Genomic DNA, 20,918 nt, shown 5'->3' with positions numbered 1-20,918 from the left:
TGTTCATCTCTTTGATGAATGGCTGCTGCAGGTCTTCCTGCTGGCCATCATGCTAAGTGCTTTTTCCATGTCTTACTATTTAATTCTTGCACCAACCCTGTGACTAGGGAACCATGCACCCATTGTTCAGATAGGAAAACTGAGGTGAAGGTACTTGTCCAAGGTCATAAAGCGGTTCTTGCTGCTGTTGAGTTGTGCAGTCATGTCTGTTTGTGACCCCATGGACTGCAGCATGCCAGGCTTCCCTGTCCTTCATCATCTCCTGGAACTTGCTCAAACTCATGTCTATTGAGTTGGTGATGCCATTGAACCATCTAATCCTCTGTCATCCCCTTCTCCTCCTGCCTTCAATCTTTTCCACCATCAATGTCTTTTCTAATGAGTCAGTTCTTCACATCAGAAGGCCAAAGTTTTGGAGCTTCAGCTTCAGCATCAGTCCCTCCAATGAATATTCAGGATTGATTTCCTTTAGGAATAACTGATTGGATCTCCTTGCTGTCCAAGGGATTCTCAAGAGTCTTCTCCAACACCACACTTCAAAAGCATCAATTCTTTGGTGCTCAGCCCTCTTTATGGTCCAACTCTCAGCATGGCCCAACTGATGCTTGAACCTATGCTATTCCAAATACACTAGGATGTCCCCCTGCATTTTCCTGTTTGTAACGCTTACCTTCAACACCTGTGCTTGGGTGAGGCCATATAAATGAGAATGTGTGTTTGGTGCTTATCACCTTTTATGTGGTTTGATCTTTATGGGGTTTCCCTGATTGCTCAGATGGTAATGCAGAAGACCTGGGTTTGATCCCTGGGTCAGGAAGATCCCCTGTAGGAGGGCATGGCTACCCACTCCAGTATTCTTGCCTGACAGTAATGCAGGAGACCTGGGTTCGATCCCTGGCTTGGGAAAGTCCCCTGGAGGAGGGCATAGCTTCCCACTCCAGTATTCTTGCCTGGGAAACCCCAGGAACAGAGGAGGTTGGCAGGCTACAGTTCATGGGGTTGCAAAGAATCTGACATGACTGAGCGACTGACGCTTTCACATCCTTAAATTATAATTGTCTTGTGTTCACTGAAATTCTACTTTATTGCCAAAATTATGTTTTTCTTTTCAGTATTGACTAGGGTTTTTTTTTTAATAGAGACAGTGTCTGTAGCAGAAGCTCATTCCTGATGAGCATAAACAGTACATTAGATGTGTCTTGCTAGTTGTGTTTCTTCACATAATGGGATATTAATATGACTTCAAGTGAGAGTTGTGTAGGCCCACGTCTTTTCCTCGAGATGTTTTGGAGTCTGTCTTCATGCCTTAAACAAAATCATTTCTCAACATTGTCTTACACAATGTCTTTAGTCTGCAAAAACCAATGCATTCAACTTGTGGTTTTTCTGTTAGAAAACAAACATAAAGACTCCGGAAAGGCCCAGCCTTGGTGAGGGCGGCAGGCTCAGTACAGCAGTGGCCAGCGTCCTGTCTCCTTCAGGGACTGCCCCCTTGCATTCTCAGCACTGCGTTTGAGTTGGTTATTTTATATCGCATGCCCAGGCGCTCAGTCATGCCCGACTCTTTGCGACCCCTTGGACTGTGGCTCGCTGGGCTCCTCTGTCCACGGGATTTCCCAGGCAAGAATACTGGAGTGGGTTGCCAGTTCCTCCTCCAGGGGATCTTCCCAACCCAGGGATTGAACCCAGATCTCCTGCGTCTCCCCCATTGCAGGCAGTTTCTTTACTGCTGAGCCATCGGGGAGGCCCGTATTTTATATTATTTTATCTTAAAAAGTAAGAGTCTTATTCTCAAGCAGGGAATAGCCTCTGGGGAGAAGCTGCCAGGAGCGGCTTCGCAGGCCTGCTGCTGCTCTGATTTGCCTTCTTGGAGGTGGAAAGGCTGGTCTTCCTTTCATGGGCTCCTAGCTGCCTTTCTGAAGCTTTTGTTTGTAAATCATTTCATGGTAAATGTAATTGAAAGTAATGAATTCAGCTGCACTGGGCATCAAGGATGCCTCTAGAAAAGTATTGAAATATTTAGCTGGCGAACATTTCCAAATAGACTTGGTTTTTCTGTTCAAAAAGTGATGTTGGAGAACTGATGTGATGGGTGCATGAGGGGGACCGGGTCCTTGCTGGGAGGAACTGATTGTCATTTCCCGTTTTCAGTGGATCTGCTGGGGCTCCTGAAGTGGCGATCCAACACCAACCTGCTGCAGCAGAACCTGAGGCAGCTGATGAAGGTGGACGGCGGAGAGGTGGTGAAGGTAACACGTAGTCCTAAAGTGTAGGAACAGGGGTCGGTGCGGCCTCCTAGGACAGCCGCGCCTCCAAGACACGGGGGTTCGGTTTCACATTGTGGTGGGAGAGCAGGCCACATGAATGATTTGGTTCCTCGATGCAGATCGAAGGGATGCCCACGCCCTGCTGTAGTCTTTCGAGTGTGTGGTAGCATCGTGTCAGAAAAGCTAGCTACGATATAAAATGGGTAACCAACAGGGACCTCGTGTACAGCACAGGGGACTAAGCTCATTATTTTATAAAAACCTGTAATGGAAAAGAATTTTAAAAACTATAATATATAATATATTATATAATGTATTATGTACAATATATAATACATATATAACATATATGTGTGTTTATATGTACATGGATATATATGTATGACTGAACCACTGTGCTGTACACCTGAAACGAACACATTGTAAATAAACTATACTTCCATAAAAACACCCCCCCCAATAAACCTTCCAAAATTAAAAAAAATCATGTCCATACCTTAATTAAAAATACCTTGTTGAGAGAAATGCTGTCACCCTAATCTTCAGTGGTTGATAACCCTTTTGCAGTAGTCATATCAGAGATCGCTGATCACATCACCACCACAAATATAGCAATGAAGAAGCTGGAAATAACGTGAAAATTATCAAAACGTGACCCAGAGACACCGAGTGAGCGAGTGCTGTTGGAAAAATGGGGCCGATAAACTTGCTGGATCCAGGGTTGTCACAAACCTTGGGGTGGTAAAAACCAGCATGCCTGCCGAGTGCGATGAAACGCGGTCTGCCCGTGTGGGGCTCTGGCTCTGACCCCTTAAACCACTAGTATCTTTGGGATGTTGACGCATGCCTCTAGGAGGACAGTCCTCCTTGGACCCTGGTCGGGGAGGGTGGCCTGGCTTCACTGTGAGGGAAATGGTCTTTGGAATCAACTGAGTCTAGGACTCTGGGTTCTCACTGTGGGGCTACCGTAGTTTGAATAACTTCGTTTAAGCCTTGCTTTCCCTGCCATAGCCTGTGTCTTTGCTGGGCTTCCCTGGTGGCTCAGACAGTAAATAATCTGCCTGCAATGCAGGAGACCTGGGTTCAATCCCTGGGCTGGGAGGATCCCCTGGAGAAGGGAATGGCCACCCACTCTAGTATTCTTGCCTGGAGAATTCTATGGATAGAGGAGGAGCCTGGCAGACTACAGTCCATGGGGTCACAGAGTCGGACACGACTAAGCTACTAACACACGCACTTTCCCTGCTGTAAAATGGACAGGACCAGAGTGCCGTGTTCAGATGACCTTGTGGAGGCTGCGTAAGGTTCTGGCCCTGGGAGGCGGTCCAAGAGTGTCACGATTTATGGTCATCACTGTCCTGCCGTCCTGGCTCTCAACTCACGCAGAAGCCCTGTCGTCGATGTGGAGAACTGCATGGTGTGTCCGTGAAGTCGCAGTCTTCAGTCTTAGCTGCTTTCCCCCTCTGCAGCCTTGGTTTATTTCTTAGCCTCTCACAGCGCAAGCTCTGGAGCAATGCTGGCTGCCCTCCTGAATCTTCACCTGAGATCGGACAGTCAGACTGGTGTGATCGGAGGTCCCTTGGAATGCTCAAGTTTGGTCCTTATTGGCACTTTTGAGTGCCTGTCTGTGGCCACTGGGCTCCACCCGGGCTGGTGGCAGCAGGCTGGCCCCCCTGAGCAGGCTCCCTGCTGCCACGTCTGTGCTGCTGCCTCGTCCTGTACCCTCCGTGAGATGCTTGCGGAGGGAGACAACCTTATCTCTCTAAAAATTAATTACTTCAAATGGTCTCAATTAAACAGCAGTGTGGTTAGCTTCAGTATAAATTAATTCGGTGGCGTCGCTCTCCTGAATTCATTGTATAACCATTCAAACATATCCTTGCTAATCTTCAAAGTTTAATCATCTTTTCCCGGCCCTTGTCTTCTTCTCTGGGCTTGGACAATGTTAATTGTATTTTAAACTTCCCAGGGTTCTATGAATTCCCTAATTCAGATGAAAACTGGCTGAATAACTTCACAGCACTTCTTTAAAAGGCCCGCAGTTAATGAAATTGTGTCCTCTTTCATTTTGCGGCCCCTGTATCACATCAGGGATTACTTGTATTTCTGTTGAACTTTTGTTACACTGACCAGGGAAAATCTAGAGCCATCTGGTTTTATTGCCTTCCTCTGTTCCTTTTAGCTGATCTATTATCATCTCCTATTGTTCATCCCTGGAGGTGATTTTTCACCTCTCTCGTGACCCTTCCTGTGTCCAGGAACTGCCCAGGCCTGGAGGACCGGTCTGGCCCTTACCTGGAAGGTTTATTCTTTCCAGTCACCAGCATGTCTTAAATACCCTTAGGCCTAGAGTGGAGAACGGACTCATCTGAGGACCACACAGGGTCCCAGCCTGCATGGGGGGCTGCTTTCCATTATATGGAAGAACATTTATAGGCTGTGCATCTTATTCCACTTATTTAAGACTCCCCTTTTGTGTATTTGTAACTTTGTTCTTAAGATTTTTTTTTTTTTTTGGATGTGTACCGTTTTTTTAGGAACTCTTTAGAGGAATTAAAGAACCTCTTGATGAGGGTGAAAGAGGAGAGTGAAAAAGCTGGCTTGAAACTCAACATTAGAAAAACTAAGACCATGGCATTCAGTCCCATCACTTCATGGCAAGTAGAATGGGAGAAAGTGGAAGCAGTGACAAATTTTCTTTTCTTGGGCTCCAAAATCAATGAGGACAGTAACTGCAGCCACGAAATTAAAAGGCACTTGCTCCTTGGAAGAAAAGCTATGACAAATCTAGACAGCGTGTTAGAAAGCAGAGGCGTCGCTTTGCCAACAAAGGTCCACGTAGTCGAAGCTATGATTCTTCCAGCGGTCACGGACGGATGTGAGAGCTGGGCCGTCAAGAAGCCTGAGCGCCACGCAATCGGTTTTTTTGAATTGGGGCGCTGGAGGAGACACTTGAGAGTCCCTTGGACAGCAAGGAGATCAAAGCAGTCAATCCTAAAGGAAATCAACTCTGAATATTCATTGGAAAGACTGATGCTAAAGCTGAAGCTCCAATACTTTGGCCACCTGATGCAGAGAATCAACTCACTGGACAAGACTCTGATGCTGGGAAAGATTGAGGGCAAGAGGAGAAGGGAGTGGCAGAGGATGAGATGATTAGATGGCATCATGGATTCAATGGCCATGAATTCGTGCAAACTCTGGGAGATAGTGGAGGACTGGGAAGACTGGTGTGCTGTAGTCCATGTGGTCGCAGAGCTGGACACAGCTTAGCAACTGAACAACAGCAACATTTTTTAGAGTCTTTATCAACTTTATTATACTATTGCTTCTGTTTTGTCTTTTGGTTTTTTGGCCTCAAGGCGTATGTGACCTAAGCTCCCTGATCAGGGATTGAACCTGTACCCATTTGTACTGGAAGATGAGGTCTTAACCACTGGACCACCGGAGAAGTCCCTGTGTATTTGTAACTTTTACTGGAAAGATGACATTGCCTGATAGACTGTTGAAAGTATTTGGTCATTTGGAAAAAGTGACATTGCTTGAAGAAAATATTTGTTCCTATGAAAATGGCGATCGTGGTTTCTAGTGGATGGTCTTGGAGAGAGTGGGAGTCAAAAGCAGCCCTTTCAGGCCTTGGGTGGGGCCCACCCTCAGGACACTCCTGTCCCTGCAGTGCTGCAGCGATCCAGGCCCCAGCCCCTGTTTCTGTGCCATTCATCTGGGTGGGGCGGGTGGACCTATTTCCTCGAACTGTGCCAAGCCAGGGCTTGGCACCTGGTGAGTCTCTTGGCAGGAACATTGGGCTTTTAGCAGATGGCATCAAGTTTTGACCTTTGCAAAGCATTTACAATCTGAAAATGATGGGAAATGATACAAAAGTAATGAAGGTGGTGCAGGATTACATAATTACGGAGTTGACAGAACCACGGATGTCTAGGCCAGAATGCCTCCTGGTCCGGCTGGTCTCATTTCCCTGCCCATTTCTGTGTGACACGTCCTGGCACGGAATAGGGGGTCAGAGGCACAGTGGGACAGAACGAGGATTTTATGCCTGATGGGTCTCGGATTGCTTGCTAGGTCTGGGAGCTTGTTGTCTCTTGGGAAGAAGAGCTTTGTTAGTTGTTCAGTCATGTCTGACTCTGCAGCCCCATAGACTGCAGCCCGCTAGGCTCCTCTGTCCATGGACTTCTCCGGGCAAGGATACTGGAGTGGGTAGCCATTCCTTTCTCCAAGGGATCTTCCGGACCCAGGGAGCCATCCCGGGTCTTCTGCACTGCAGGCGGGTTCTTTACCATCTGAGCCACCAGGGAAGAGCTGTGGGACCCTGAATGTGCAAGCTTCCACAGCTTGGGGAGCTAAGGGGTGAGCTCTGGTGGGAGGGCAGGTCTTTGGTTTCTCAGTCTCGAGATCCTCTGGGGACATGAGAGGCCCTGGAGTTCTGTGTGTGGGCCGAGCAGCCGAGGAAGACCTGGTCCAGGGATCTCACACAGCCACTCCTCTGTCCTAGCTGTGGGGCTGTCTCACTTACTCCTTGTGTTCTTAATAACCACGTGATCGAGACATAGTTCACATACCAGAAAACACCCTTTTAATTCATACAGTTCACTGGTTTTTCAGTATATCCACAAAGTTGTGCAACTACCTGAACGATCTTATTTCAGAACATTTCCATCACCAGAAAAAGAAACCCTGTACCTGTTGGCCATCACTCCACTCTGCCTGCCACCAGCTGTCTTCATAGACTTGACTATTCCAGCTACTTTATGTAAATCGAGTGACAATATATAACATCTTTTCTTATTAACTTCTTTTCCTGAGTACAACGCTTTCCAGGCAGGTGGTGGCATGTATCAGAACTTCATTCCTTTTTCTGTTTAAATAATAAATACTGCACTGTATGGATATGCCACAGTTTATGGGCTTTCCCAGGTGGTGCTCGTGGTAAAGAACCTGCCTGCCAGTGCAGGTGACATAAGATACAAGGGTTCAATCCTTGGGTCAGAAAGATCCCCTGGAGGAGGAAATGGCTACCCACTCCAGTACTCTTGCCTGGAGGATCCCGTGGATAGCGAGCCTGGCAGGCTGCAGTTCATGGGGTTGCAAAGAGTCAGACCCAACTGAGGTGACTTAGCATGCAAGCATTCCATTCATTAGGTGATGGACGTTGGGTTGTTTCTGCGTTTTGACCATGGTGAATAAAGCTCCTCTGAATATGTGCCCACATTTTTGTGTAGATACACGTTTTCCATTCTTTTGGTTTCATACCCAGGAATGAGATTATTGAGTTGCATGGTAAATCTACATTTAACTCTTTGATGGATTGTCAGTTGGTTTTCCAAAGCCATTGCCTCATTCTACATTTCTACCAGTATATATATCAGGGCTCCGGTTTCTCTCTGCCTTTCTCATGCCTAACTGTTGTCCATCTGTTTGATGATAGTCACCACGCTCTGGATGAAGTGATAGCTCACCCTGGTTTCAGTGTGCAGATCCATAGTGACTTCACCATGAACATACACATACTTCATTCCCTTGCATGGTCACTAGTCCACCGTATGGCATTTTGCCCTACCCCACCCACAGGGAACTCATTACTTCCAATGCAGTCTTTAGTTCATCTTATACTTCTTTCTAGGGAGAACAGGGGAAGGACTCAAAGATAATTTCTAGTGTGACATAACTTTGAAGTCTCCTAATTTTTTCAAAATTATATTCCTAGTATTTTGTCATTCTATGCTGTAATATTTATTTGGTGACATAGTAGGCTATAATAGGATTTCTAAATTACTGTTACATAAATTAAGCACTTCCTGGCCCCTGCTCTGTACCCCAGTTTCAGAATCACATAGCACCTGTATTTACAGAAGATCCTTTATTAAACTAGAATTTCTCCCTTTGTGGAACTGCCCACTCGCTAGCTCAGGTCCCACCCAGGGTGAACAGGATAAGTCAGATTCAGTCTTCCTGGGGTTGCTGTTGAACTCCTGGTCTTGGTGAAAACCAGGAGAAGGGTTGGAGAGGTCCCATGGGGGGTGGGGGATGAGCTCTGTGCATTTCCTTGCTGCACATCCTCCACTTAACTTAGGGTGGCTTGTCTTTGTTCTGAATTCACTCATCTCAGATTTTTGTCACATGTGTGTCGTGGCCGTGAAGAATCAGTAGGTGCTGTTCGGGAAAGCTGGGTGTTGGGAGTTCTGCCAAAGGTGATCGGCTGGGGAGAGTTGGAGAGTTGGTATCGCCTGTTGACTTTTTGTGTCCCTCCAGTTCCTCCAGGACACCTTGGATGCCCTCTTCAACATCATGATGGAGAACTCGGAGAGCGAGACCTTTGATACGTTAGTGTTTGATGCTCTGGTAAGGGACCTTGACTTTGCATCTGCTTAGAAATTACGGGGCTTTCATGTTGCAACCTTTGAAGCTGGGGCGGGAGCCGTCACAGTAACCTTGAAAACGTTTTCAGTTGTAAGCCCAATCAAAGCAAATGAATTGAGAGGTAGAAAGTTTCTTGTAATGTAGTGCTGTAGTTTTGGATGTAATTGTCAGCGGAAGAAGAGAGAAACTGGCTGGCCAGCCTGTGTCTGAAAATGTTAGTGCCCAGGTGACTCGCACAGAGGTGCAGGTGATTCAGCTAAAGATTCCAAAATGGTTTGCATCTCTTTTGCTAATGAAAATATTAATTTAACAGGTATTTATCATTGGACTAATTGCTGATAGAAAATTTCAGCATTTTAATCCTGTTTTGGAAACCTACATTAAGAAACACTTTAGTGCAACCTTAGCCTACACGTAAGTTGTTTTTTGTTGTTTTAAAACCAGTTCTTCTTTTTGTATCTTTGTTAAGACTCTTTTCCGTGTACTTTTGCCTATGGTTCTACATTTCCCTTCCCCAATGGTGAGTTTCCTGGAATCATTTTTATTACTGTTTTCCTCTTAACAGACCTAAAAATCTTGGAAAAGATAGGGGATGCATTATAGGATTCTGGAATAAATTCTTGTTCTTCTCTACACCTTTCTTTTGTCTTTGAGTTGTTCCCTCTATGTTTGATGAAATGGATATATGGATACAGAGTGCTTGCCACACTGCAGCTTCCTCACAGCCATTTGATGAATGAATGAATGGATGTGGTCTTGTCTTGAGATTATTGGTTATTTAGTGTGAATATTAATAAAATTCAGTCTTATACTTTTCAATCTATTTCTTCACTCTTTATTTTTTAAGGTTGCAGGTGATTTGTTTATTTTTGCTCTGCTGGATCAAGCTGGATAAAATAATTTTTTTTTTCTTTTAAAGTGGTTTAGTGATGTTTAAAGAGGCAGAATGTTAATGTTGTTCAGATAAAACATCTGCAGGTTTGGCAATTATTTTTAAACTTCATCTGGATATTGGCTTTTAATACTCCTACATTTCTTTCTTTTAAAAATTTTTTTCTTTACATAGTTGTTTTTATTGAAGTGGCATTGATTTGAAAGGTGGTGTTAGTTTCAGGTTTACAGCAGAGTGATTCAGTTATGTGTGTGTGTATAATATATACATATATTCCTTTTCAGATTCTTTTTGCTCTTTAAAGAGTTCCTCTCCTCTGTTCCAGAAGCTTCAGCTCTGACTAACTAGGATTCTGACTCCCCACCCAGCTGTTCTGCACTCACCTAGCTGCTCCCTACCTGGCCCCGTCTTGGGTCCCTGGGAGTCGGGCTCCCAGGGGAAGGTGTGGAGCCTGGTGTCAAGGCCACAGCCCTGGGACTTGCTGCCACGGCTTGTGTTACCACGGTCACTTGCAAACTTAGGTTGCTTCGCGTCTCTGAGCTTCAGCCTTCTTATCTGCACAACAGCACGGTTGTAGGTTTTCTTGAGAATTTTAATAAGTTCTTAACGTGTCAAGTGTTTGGAATAATCCGTGGCACTTAGCACCAAGCAGTAGTTATATTCCATTATTATTAGAATTATTAGGGCGAGTTCCTCGTTCTCTCACAGTGGGATTTATTGGCACTGATTCAGACTGTTTTCTGTGTTAGCTGCAGTGAAAAAGAAAGGTTTAATATTTTAAAGAACATTTCACTTAGATTCCTTAGAAATGATTCCCTTTTAGGGCCAGGAACTTGAATCGAAGTTCCCATCTGTGTCTTGCCCCTACTTAGGTCAGAACCTGTTGTCCCTGGCTGCAGGAACTCAAGGTCAGCGGGCCTGTCCCTGGGTCTCGGACTCTTCTGTATCTTCAGTAGTGCTTGTTTATTGTAGGGCTGCTGGTGGAGCCCCACGTGGCCAGGAAGCAGGGGTGTCCTCAGGCACACAGGGCAAGCTGTGACAAGCTTGCTGCTTGCTGGCTAATCAACCTTTGTTTAAGACCTTCAGTTCTCTCTGTGGAGAAGCCCAGTTGGCCCGCACTTCAGACCTGCAGACTGCTGGTCGGGTGGCACCATCTCGCTATAGCAACCAAAAGGAGTCAGTGCAGGGTTCGGGGGGGGGCCTGAATGCTGCTCTGGGTCCCATGTGACCTCCTGCTGTGTCACCGCCACCATCCTCCTTTACTGAAACTGGGCCCAACAACTGTTCTCAGATTAGAGTTTTTACTTTCATTTTAGAAAGTCAGAACAGTGGCAAGGTCACCGTGCTGCAGGCCAGGTCCTCTTTCTGGCGTCCCCTTGCCCTTATTCTCAAAGAGGGAAGCATACCTGGGGAGCATTGGGCAGGTTAGTCCATGGAAGACACAGAAAGTACCATCTTACTGTTAAGTTACAACAGGATGGAGCCAAGAATCCGTATCCTCTCGTCCAGTCTGTCATCTGCAGAAAAATTTTTAATTTCGGAAAATAAGTGTTCTTATCTTGTTTTGACTAACCAGCAACCCCAAGTGGTTCTTCAGCCGTTGGAATCTGAGCATTTCGCCTTGAAATGCCAGAGGAGATAATTGAGGTTCACGCAGTTCTAACGCAATCAGGAAGGCTGCCTCTGCCCTAATGAAGTGTTTGCAGCGTTCTCCAGCCCAGGGGACATTCTAGTACCAAGCATCATCACAAACAGTCTCTCCCCTCCCCTGCTTGGGGGGGAGGTGGGCGGAGGCTTAGATTAGATTCCCATCCAGGCAGTTTCTTTACCTCTTTCCTTTGATAAATGTTGAGATCTGGAGCCTTTCTTTGCAAACAACTCTGAGAAGAAATTAACGAAGACTAGAGGCAATGGGTGTTACTTCTTAGCTTTCTAAGTCACAGAGCAGGTGCTTGCTGTATGGGTGGTTCACGGGGCAGAGTGACCGGGGCTGGTCCAAGCCAGGAGGGAGGGAGGCGTCAGCCTTTGGGACGGTTCTTCCCCAAAACCAGCAGGACGTGCTCCTTCTGTGCACAGACCTGCCTTTCCCGGAGCTGGTTCGGGCCTCCTCCTCACTGAACCGATGCCCCATTGGTCTGGTCCTCTCACCTGGGGCCGAGCAGTTTGGTCTTTCTATAGTTACAAGTGGTGTGACGGGTGTGGATTCGGGTCCTGTGACTTCCTGATTTATTTTCTGATTCTGGGCCATGCTTTCCTTCTTTTTGTTCTTTCCTTTGACTGAACTTTTGGAAGGATTTCCAAAATCTGTTTCTATGGAATGAATGTGAAAAGTGAAAGCGTCAGTCGGTCAGTCATGTCTGACTCTTTGCGACCCCATGGACTGTAGCCCACCAGGCTCCTCTTATCCATGGGATTCTCTGGGCGAGAATACTGGAGTGGGTAGTCATTCCCTTCTCCAGATGAAATGTATATTTCTTGGGCTATCAGTAGGGTTTAAGAGAACAGGGTGTGTGGGGCTGTCAGTTTGGGAAAGTATGTTGTTAAACTGGGTGAAACAGCTTTTATGCCAGGACTTGAGAGGCTCTGCCAGGCCTCGAGAACCATCACAAGACTTGTAAGGGTAGATACCTTCCCAAGGTCGGGACCAGGGGAACCTAACGGGAGGGGATCTTTCTGGCCTCACTTCTTCAGGACACACTGCCAGGAAGGCTCCTGTGACAGCATTGTGAGGTTTCTTGAGTTCTTCATCTTGATCAGTGTTAGAAATGATTTCACATCCACTCAGTCGCCCCACAGCCTTTTTATTGTGATTTATCAGTAAAATCGTTTCTCTTAGGTTCTTCCGAGGTCATCCACGAGCCAAGTTTCAGTTGCTCTTATGAGTGACTTGTACTAATCTCAAATAACAAGCTGGTGCACACTGGCTCCTAACTTAACGAGAAGAGCTGTCAGTACCTTGGCAGGATTTTGTTGTTTTTTATGAATATTTAAAAGCCAGAAGGAATTCTTGTTGATTACCGAAAAAGTTAGGGGGTGGAGACGTTTGGTTTGGGGGTAATTTTGTTGGTTGTTGTCATACAAGTTTTACATATGTTGCTAGTTTTTGAAGTTACAGTGTAGCCAAATGCACCACAAGCTGAAAATACACTGAAGTTATTTAATTATTCCTTTATGATTTAAAAGGCTTGACTTGAAGATTATTAGTTTATGGGCCAGTAGTTGGCTCCGTGGTAGAGAACCTGTCTGCCAATGCAGGAGATGTGAGTTCAGTCTCTGGGTTGGGAAGATCACCTGTAGGAGGAAATGGCAATCCACTCCAGTATTCTTGCCTGGGAAATCCCATGGACAGAGGAGCCTGGCATACTACTGTCCATGGGGTCATGAAGAGTCAGACATGACTGAGCGTACATGCATAGAGGTAGAAAATGTAGACATTTGGACAGAATTAAAAACTGATTATTACCCTTACTGCCTCTATCATTTGAAAATAGCACTCAATTGAAAAAAAAGAGCATTATGAAAACAGATATGTCTGTAAAGAAAACCCTTTTGATTTTGTTGTTGAGCATTGGAATGCTAGATCACCCACCGAGTCCTGGGCTTCTCCATCTGCAAATTAGGGGTAAAACTGAACACTTGTCATACAGTGTTGCTGTGGAGAATAAATTATATAATACTCTTAAATGCTTAGGAGGACATCTAAAACTTAGAAAATGCTTGTTAAATGCTCAGATCTCACTCCTCTGAGAGTTGTTTTATAGGTCACTTTTAATCTGTTTCGAATACATTTCACAAATATGCACATACTGATAATTTGTGAACCCAGCTAAAAAGAACCCAAATATCCACTTGTATATTTCTGCCCCAGTTAAGAAATGAGATACTGTAGTCGTCTGAATTTGTTGATGTGTGTTTCCGTTCCAAACAGGAAGCTGACGAAAGTTTTGCGGAACTATGTGGACAATGCCGAGAAGCCGGGAATAAGCGACCAGCTGTATAAAGCCATGAAGGCTTTAGAGTACATCTTCAAGTTCATCGTGCGTTCCCGGATCCTGTTCAACCAGTGCGTGTCCCCGTGCCAGCTCTCCAGAGGGCTGGGAGGAGACCCTTTTCTTCCTTCCTTCCTTCCTTCCTGCGTCTTCTCCCTTCCCCTGCCTCGTTCTTCTTTGCCTCTCTCTCCTCCTCCCTTTCCTTTCCCTGCGGTCTAGCAGAACATGGCAGTTAACAGACAGCAATTCTGGGCTGGAGCTGTCCACGCTCACCCTAACTGCTCCCCAGTGGAGTAAAAGGCAAGCTCTCTGAGTTTGAGTCTTGAGCCCTGAGTCTGAACTGTATGCCTGTGAGTCAAACATTGTCTCCTGAAAGCACTGGCATTTTGTCCGACACAGTACAGACTGAACACCCAGAGTTCTACAGTTCTTTTCAGTGTTATTTTACAGAGGAAAAAAACCCCTTGAAGAACACACAAAATTAAAACAAGCCACATCAACAATAATAAACAGCAAGGTAAATTAACTCACCTGGGAAGATGGTGGGGCTTCCGCCCTCTTTCCTTCAACTAGAATCATGTTTTGTTTCTAGAGAGAGGTTCCTATACACGAAATGGCCTTGTGCATGGACATTCAGTGTTTTAACTTAGGGATGTGTTTCATGGATTATCTGGGCAAATTTATGAGTTGTTTTCAAACTTTAAAGTGGATTGGGGTATTTCCGATCCACTTTAAAATAATGACTTCATCATTTTATAGAGAACATTAGTGTTTTTTCCTAGATATCTATAGATGAAAGAATGGGGCTAAAATAAATGAGGTTTCAGTCGGTCCACAACGTTTAGCTCTGAATGCAGAGAGGAGAAGCAGGGGTAGATGGGACGCTGGGGCGTTGAAGCCGACTCCCGCTGCTGCTGTTTGCGGAGGCTCCTGCTTAGGGTGCCCTACAGTGGGTGATGCTGCTCCTTGTCAGTTATGGGAGGGTGATGTTCTTGTGTGAGTCCGAAACACAGAGACGGAGTTTAAGAATCAGTGTCCCTCTGATTCACAGAGTACATGTCACCTTTAAAAGCACAGCCCTCTTGAAACGTATCAGTGAATATGGGGAATTGAGGGAGTGTGGACCCAAGTCGGTACCTCCTTATTGACTCTTCATTTTGTTGGCCTGAAGTTGGCTTTCCAGAACAGCCAGGGAGAGAGGGGAGGTATTCACGAATCAGTCTTGTGTACCCTGTGGGGCACGTAAGCCAGAGGAGCAGGAGACTGTGTGTAGAGCTGTAAGAGTCACAAACGGGGTGGTGCCCTCCACTGATCAGTGGCCACAGCCCCTGTGTTACTGGACAAGGATGGCCTGTGTTGTGGTCACTCTACAGGTCCTGTGAGTTCAGACCCGTGCTTTGAGGCCGTCATGCTCTGCTCCTTGACTGAAGAATACACTCTTTTACTTTGCTTATCATGGATAGGTGTGAATCTTGATGAGGGTCACTAAGCTTTCTGTTTTTGTCAGGGTGAAACCTGTTGATGATTTTCTCACTGTCAAGGTGTGAAAGATGACTAAGAAAGTAGGGTGTTTTTTTTTCTCTGTATTTTATCATATTTTTCAGTAAAATTGCTTCTACAAAAAGGAACTTTTTGGAAGCCCATGGTAGAGACCTAACAGAAGCAGAAGATATTAAGAAGAGATGGCAAGAATACACAGAAGAACTGTACAAAAAAGATCTTCACGACCTAGATAATCACGATGGTGTGATCACTGACCTAGAGCCAGACATCCTGGAATGTGAAGTCAAGTGGGCCTTAGAAAGCATCACTACGAACAAAGCTAGTGGAGATGATGGAATTCCAGTTGAGCTATTCCAAATCCTAAAAGATGATGCTGTGAAAGTGCTGCACTCAATATGCCAGCAAATTTGGAAAACTCAGCAGTGGCTACAGGATTGGAAAAGATCAGTTTTCATTCCAATCCCAAAGAAAGGCAATGCCAAAGAATGCTCAAACTACCACACAATTGCACTCATCTCACACGCTAGTAAAGTAATGCTCAAAATTCTCCAAGCCAGGCTTCAGCAGTATGTGAACCATGAACTTCACGGTTTTAGAAAAGGCAGAGGAACCAGAGATCAAATTTCCAACATCTGCTGGATCATGGAAAAAGCAAGAGAGTTCCAGAAAAGCATCTATTTCTGCTTTATTGACTATGCCAAAGCCTTTGACTGTGTGGATCACAATAAACTGTGGAAAATTCTGAAAGAGATGGGGATACCAGACCACCTGATCTGCCTCTTGAGAAATTTGTATGCAGGTCAGGAAGCAACAGTTAGAACTGGACATGGAACAACAGACTGGTTCCAAATAGGAAAAGGAGTTCGTCAAGGCTGTATATTGTCACCCTGCTTATTTTACTTATATGCAGAGTACATCATGAGAAATGCTGGGCTGGAAGAAACACAAGCTGGAATCAAGATTGCCAGGAGAAATATCAATAACCTCAGATATGCAGATGACACCACCCTTATGGCAGAAAGTGAAGAGGAACTCAAAAGCCTCTTAATGAAAGTGAAAGTGGAGAGTGAAAAAGTTGGCTTAAAGCTCAACATTCAGAAAATGAAGATCATGGCATCCGGTCCCATCACTTCATGGGAAATAGATGGGGAAACAGTGGAAACAGGGCTGACTTTATTTTTCTGGGCTCCAAAATCACTGCAGATGGTGACTGCAGCCATGAAATTAAAAGACGCTTACTCCTTGGAAGGAAAGTTATGACCAACCTAGATAGCATATTAAAAAGCAGAGACATTACTTTGCCAACAAAGGTCCATCTAGTCAAGGCTATGGTTTTTTCTGTGGTCATGTATGGATGTGAGAGTTGGACTGTGAAGAAGGCTGAGCGCCAAAGAATTGATGCTTTTGAAGTGTCGTGTTGGAGAAGACTCTTGAGAGTCCCTTGGACTGCAAGGAGATCCAACCAGTCCATTCTGAAGGAGATCAGTCCTGGGATTTCTTTGGAAGGAATGATGCTAAAGCTGAAACTCCAGTCCTTTGGCCACCTCATGCAAAGAGTTGACTCATTGGAAAAGACTCTGATGCTGGGAAGGATTGGGGGCATGAGGAGAAGGGGACGACAGAGGATGAGATGGCTGGATGGCATCACTGACTCGATGGATGTGAGTCTGAGTGAACTCTGGGAGTTGGTGATGGACAGGGAGGCCTGGCGTGCTGCTATTCATGGGGTCGCAAAGAGTCGGACACGACTGAGTGACTGATCTGATCTGGTCTTGCTTTTATTTAGAGGCTTCCCTGGTGGCTCAGATGGTAAAGAATCTGCCTGCAATGCAGGAGACCCAGGTCTGATCCTTGGGTTGGGAAGATCCCCTGGAGAAGGGAATGGCTACCCACTCCAGTATTCTTGCCTGGAGAATTCCATGGATGGTAGAGCCTGGTGGGCTACGGTCCATGGGGTTGCAGAAGAGTCAGACAAAATTTTGCTTTTATATGTGTCCCACTAATTTTAAGTCTTTGATTACTCTAAAATAACATCGACACTAAGGTGAAAGGATGAACTTGAAAGAGTGGAACAATCAGGTGGTGTGGATTATGTCATGTTTTATGTGAAAAAATTTTCATCATGTACAATTTGTGATCAGTATGGCCCTGGGTCAGGGATTCATTGATGCCCGGCATCTCCTTTTCAAACACACTGCTGATTTTCCTTCTCATTCAGAGATTAATAATGAAAAGAAAGGTATGTTCAAGGTCAGTGTGTTCCTGCTATTGTTGTAAATGCTATAATCTTTTACAAAATAATGCTGCTTAGAAAAGATTGGGGTCACCCAAGTGGACCAGTGGCAAATTGTTTCTCTCTGTTTCTCCTTAATCTCTTTCAGCCTGAAAATACAAATGGCGTGCGATCTTGGGACCATGGTCTTGTAAATAGCACTGAGTTTGATTGATCTTCTCGGGGCTAGCAGTATGACTGGCTACATGTTACAGAAACAGATGAGGTTCGCTTGTTTCCCCCACATGGCGTGGAACCCAGAGGAAGAGTCTGGAGCTTGTGCACTTGGTCTCTGCTTACTTATTTCATCCTTGGCTCCTTCTATCTCTCTGCCCCACTGTCCTTAGGAATCTCTGTCTGTCTCATGGCCCCAAAGTGGCTCCTGCTCCTCCTGGTGTCAAGACCTCACTGCAGGCTGCAGGGAAGGGAAGGTGGATGTCAACAGCTCTTTCAGTTACTTTCCTTAAGGAACATTGTCCCCACTGCCTACAGTGGGTCATGTGCTTCCCTCCTATTGGCCAGACTGTGTCACATGACCATCCTAGATGCAAGGGAGATGGGAAAAAATTTATTGATGCTGGTGGCTCAGATGGTAAAGCGTCTGCTCACAATGCAGGAGACCTGGGTTCGATCCCTGGGTCAGGAAGATCCCCTGGAGAAGGAAATGGCAACCCACTCCAGTACTCTTGCCTGGAGAATCCCATGGACAGAGGAGCCTGGTAGGCTCCAGCCCATGGGGTCGCAAAGAGTCAGACACGACTGAATGACTTCACTTTTCAACAAAATCAGATTTCCTTTAGTAAAGTAGTGAAGGAGAAGTATATATTGAATGGGCATTGACACTCTTTCTCATACCTTTAATCAGGAATTCCTGTTACCTTCCAGCGTAATATCCCTAACTTATCTCAGGTTAGTAACGCAGTGCAGTGGGTACAGAAGTGTCCAACTCTTTGCAACCCCCTGGACTGTAGCCCACCAGGGTCCTCTGTCTGTGGAATTTTCCAGGTAATAATAGTGGAGTGGGTTGCATTTCTTGTTCCAGAGGATCTTCCCGACGCAGGGATCGAACCTGCATCTCCTGCATTGGCACAGGGATTCTTTACCACTGCGCCACCTGGGAAGCCCAAGTCCCAGCTTTGTAAATCCCATGTAATTAGGCCCCTGACATTTCTTCCTCGTTAGTTTTGGGGTCACTCTGTGAGACTCCGGTCTCCACTCTCTCTTTGACTTTGAGCCACTGAGCCCTAAGTGTTGCACAAGGGTGATTCAGTCCTATTGTGTCATGGAAATGGAGCGGAATACTGAACAGACCCTTGCCTGTGGCCTCGGCAGTGCTTTATGTCTGGACAGCCTTAGGAATGCCTTTGTTTTGGCCCTTGGCCACTCGGTGTTGGCAGAGACCATGGTCCTGGTGCCAGCCTTTTTCCTGGAGTTGGGGGAGCCAGGCTTGATCCCCAGCTGAGTCTCTCTGCTGGGTTCATGTGTTTGTGAAGAGCTGAGGCCGTTCAGGACAAAAAGTGCCAAGAGTTGAGAAGGCCAGCAGAGCAGTTGCCAGAAGACTTCACGAACCTTCCAGGATCCTTGTCCTGATATCCCTGACCTCATCTCACCAGACACTGTCCCACCAGAATCCTTCCTTTCCAAGAGCCTAATGGGCTTTGGAGCCCTGACTGTCCCAGACTTTTAAAGTATATTGACCTTAGTTTCTCTCTAGTTTCTTAAATGTGTATCTTGGCCGCCTTTATGATTCTTGAGGGCAGACAAGGACATATGTTCCTCTCAGAGCCTAGAACACAGTTGTAGTTGCATTGTATAAATATGATAGTGCTTAAATTTCAATCTGTAGTCTGAGATTTCTGAGAAGAATCTATGATAGGAAAAAAGAAACCAGGATGTTGAAATCACAGACATGGGGCTAAAGTCTCTCAATTGTTTCCTGTCCTCAAATACCCTCCACCCTGAGACCCATTTTGGTAGTCTTCATTGTCTTCATTACATTGACATGAAATAACATTCCTATTGTGTATATACTGTTTAGGGGAAAAGCCGTCCTGTGTCCCGCCCAGTTTTCCGGGATGTTTGATTCCTAACAAGTTCTGAGCAACTCTGACGCATGGTTTTTTCAGGGGTGAGGGAGAAAGCAAACTCAGGTTCCCGTTTTCTTACCTGCAAAGCATCTATTACCTTGAGAGAAAAACAATTGTGCTCACAGCTGGAATCAAGTGTGTTCTTCTATTTGCATTTGAAATAAACTTCGGAGGTCTTTTGTTTTTCTTCTCCTTTCAAACAGGTATGCTGTGCTTTCACATAATGTAGTAGCTTTGTAAAATTCCACGTTAATTGACAGTAATTACTCTTCTGGAGAAGGAAGGGGTGAAACATTGGAGATGAAGATACTGAAACTAATCCTTGTCACCCCACTTGCTTTCTCACTATACAAATCCATACTTTGTTTGTTTGTTTAGAGATGAGAACAGCATTTTTAAAACTCTGGTCCGAAGACATTTGGTTCTTGGGGAAGCCACGGAGAGACTCCTGACAGCCAGGGGCACTTCTCCGCTGGTTTGGCTTGTCTGTGCTTCCTGTGTGGGTGGATCACATTAGCTGGAAAGCCGGAAAGCAGACTCGGCCTGCACGAGGCTGTCTGAATCCAGTCACTGAAGCTGGTTATTGCTGCCTGCTGCCTGTCTCACCTGGTGTTAGCTTCCTGAATAGTTAGTCATTGATCATGAATAAGTTGTAGACCTGTCATTTTGCTATCATTTCCTCGGCCACAATTGTAGGATGTGGTTAATAAACAAAGGTCAAGCTGTTCCTTGTTAACGGATACTTAACGTTTAAATAGAGCAAGGTATGATGACTAGGCTTTGTCTGTGTATTTACCAGTCGCCCTCTGAGTCCTTTCCTCTTACCCACCTCAGTGTGGGTGAACAAGGGACTCTTGGTTTATTCGTCTCTAGAGACCTCGCCTTCCTTACAGAAAGGGGCTCCAAAGTGCTTGCTGTAAAATACTACCACATATATCTTTTAAATGGTGGTTGGCAGCAGAGGAATTAATAATTAAGTTTTCATTCTTGAGGGATTCCTAGTGGAATATTAAATATAAGAAAGACCCATGAATTGTACCTTGTAGATTTTGAAGCTGTATTATTGGGGGCATGCAGATTTAGAACTGTGATCTCTTTGTTGTGAACTTACTGCTTAATGTGAAAAGGTTCCCTTTATCTTTTGGTTAGTATTTTCGCAGAATACCATTTCCCATTCTTTTACTTTCAGCCTTCCTGTGTTCTTATATTTAAGGTGTGTCTCTTATACACAATATAGAGCTGTTTTTTTTTTTTTTATCCAGTGTAAAAATCCTTTTACTATTAATACACTCAGGTAACATATTAAGTTTATATCAATTGTCTTTCTATTAATTTTGTTTTGCTCATCTATATTATGCTTTTTTCTGCCTTCTTTAGTACCAATCAAAATGTTCTTTTCCTCGTCCCATTTTCTCTCTCTTGTGTTATTATTGTCATGCATTTCAAGTCTACAAATACCCTAAACTTCATAAAGCATTGCTGTTATTGTTTTGTATAGTCGGCATTCATTCGGTATGTTTTATACTTATCGTT

The 20,918-nt window shown here is 45.1% G+C and overlaps 1 protein-coding gene across 1 annotated transcript in view; it reads left to right on the top strand.

The window, feature by feature from the left end:
* The window catches only part of DOCK1 (dedicator of cytokinesis 1), a 559,920-nt gene that overhangs the window by 107,422 nt on the left and 431,580 nt on the right, over window positions 1–20,918 (top strand). Inside the window, exons 19-22 of the mRNA XM_070363418.1 lie at window positions 2,152–2,249; window positions 8,535–8,624; window positions 8,956–9,056; window positions 13,463–13,597. Of these exons, the coding sequence (XP_070219519.1) occupies window positions 2,152–2,249; window positions 8,535–8,624; window positions 8,956–9,056; window positions 13,463–13,597 (424 nt within the window). The remainder of the gene's footprint in view (window positions 1–2,151; window positions 2,250–8,534; window positions 8,625–8,955; window positions 9,057–13,462; window positions 13,598–20,918) is intronic.

This window comes from Bos mutus, chromosome 26 (assembly GCF_027580195.1).
Source record: "Bos mutus isolate GX-2022 chromosome 26, NWIPB_WYAK_1.1, whole genome shotgun sequence".
Taxonomy (NCBI): Eukaryota; Metazoa; Chordata; class Mammalia; order Artiodactyla; family Bovidae; genus Bos; species Bos mutus.
Note: the sequence above shows the minus strand (reverse complement) of the source record. Positions and strands in the feature narration are given on the sequence as shown.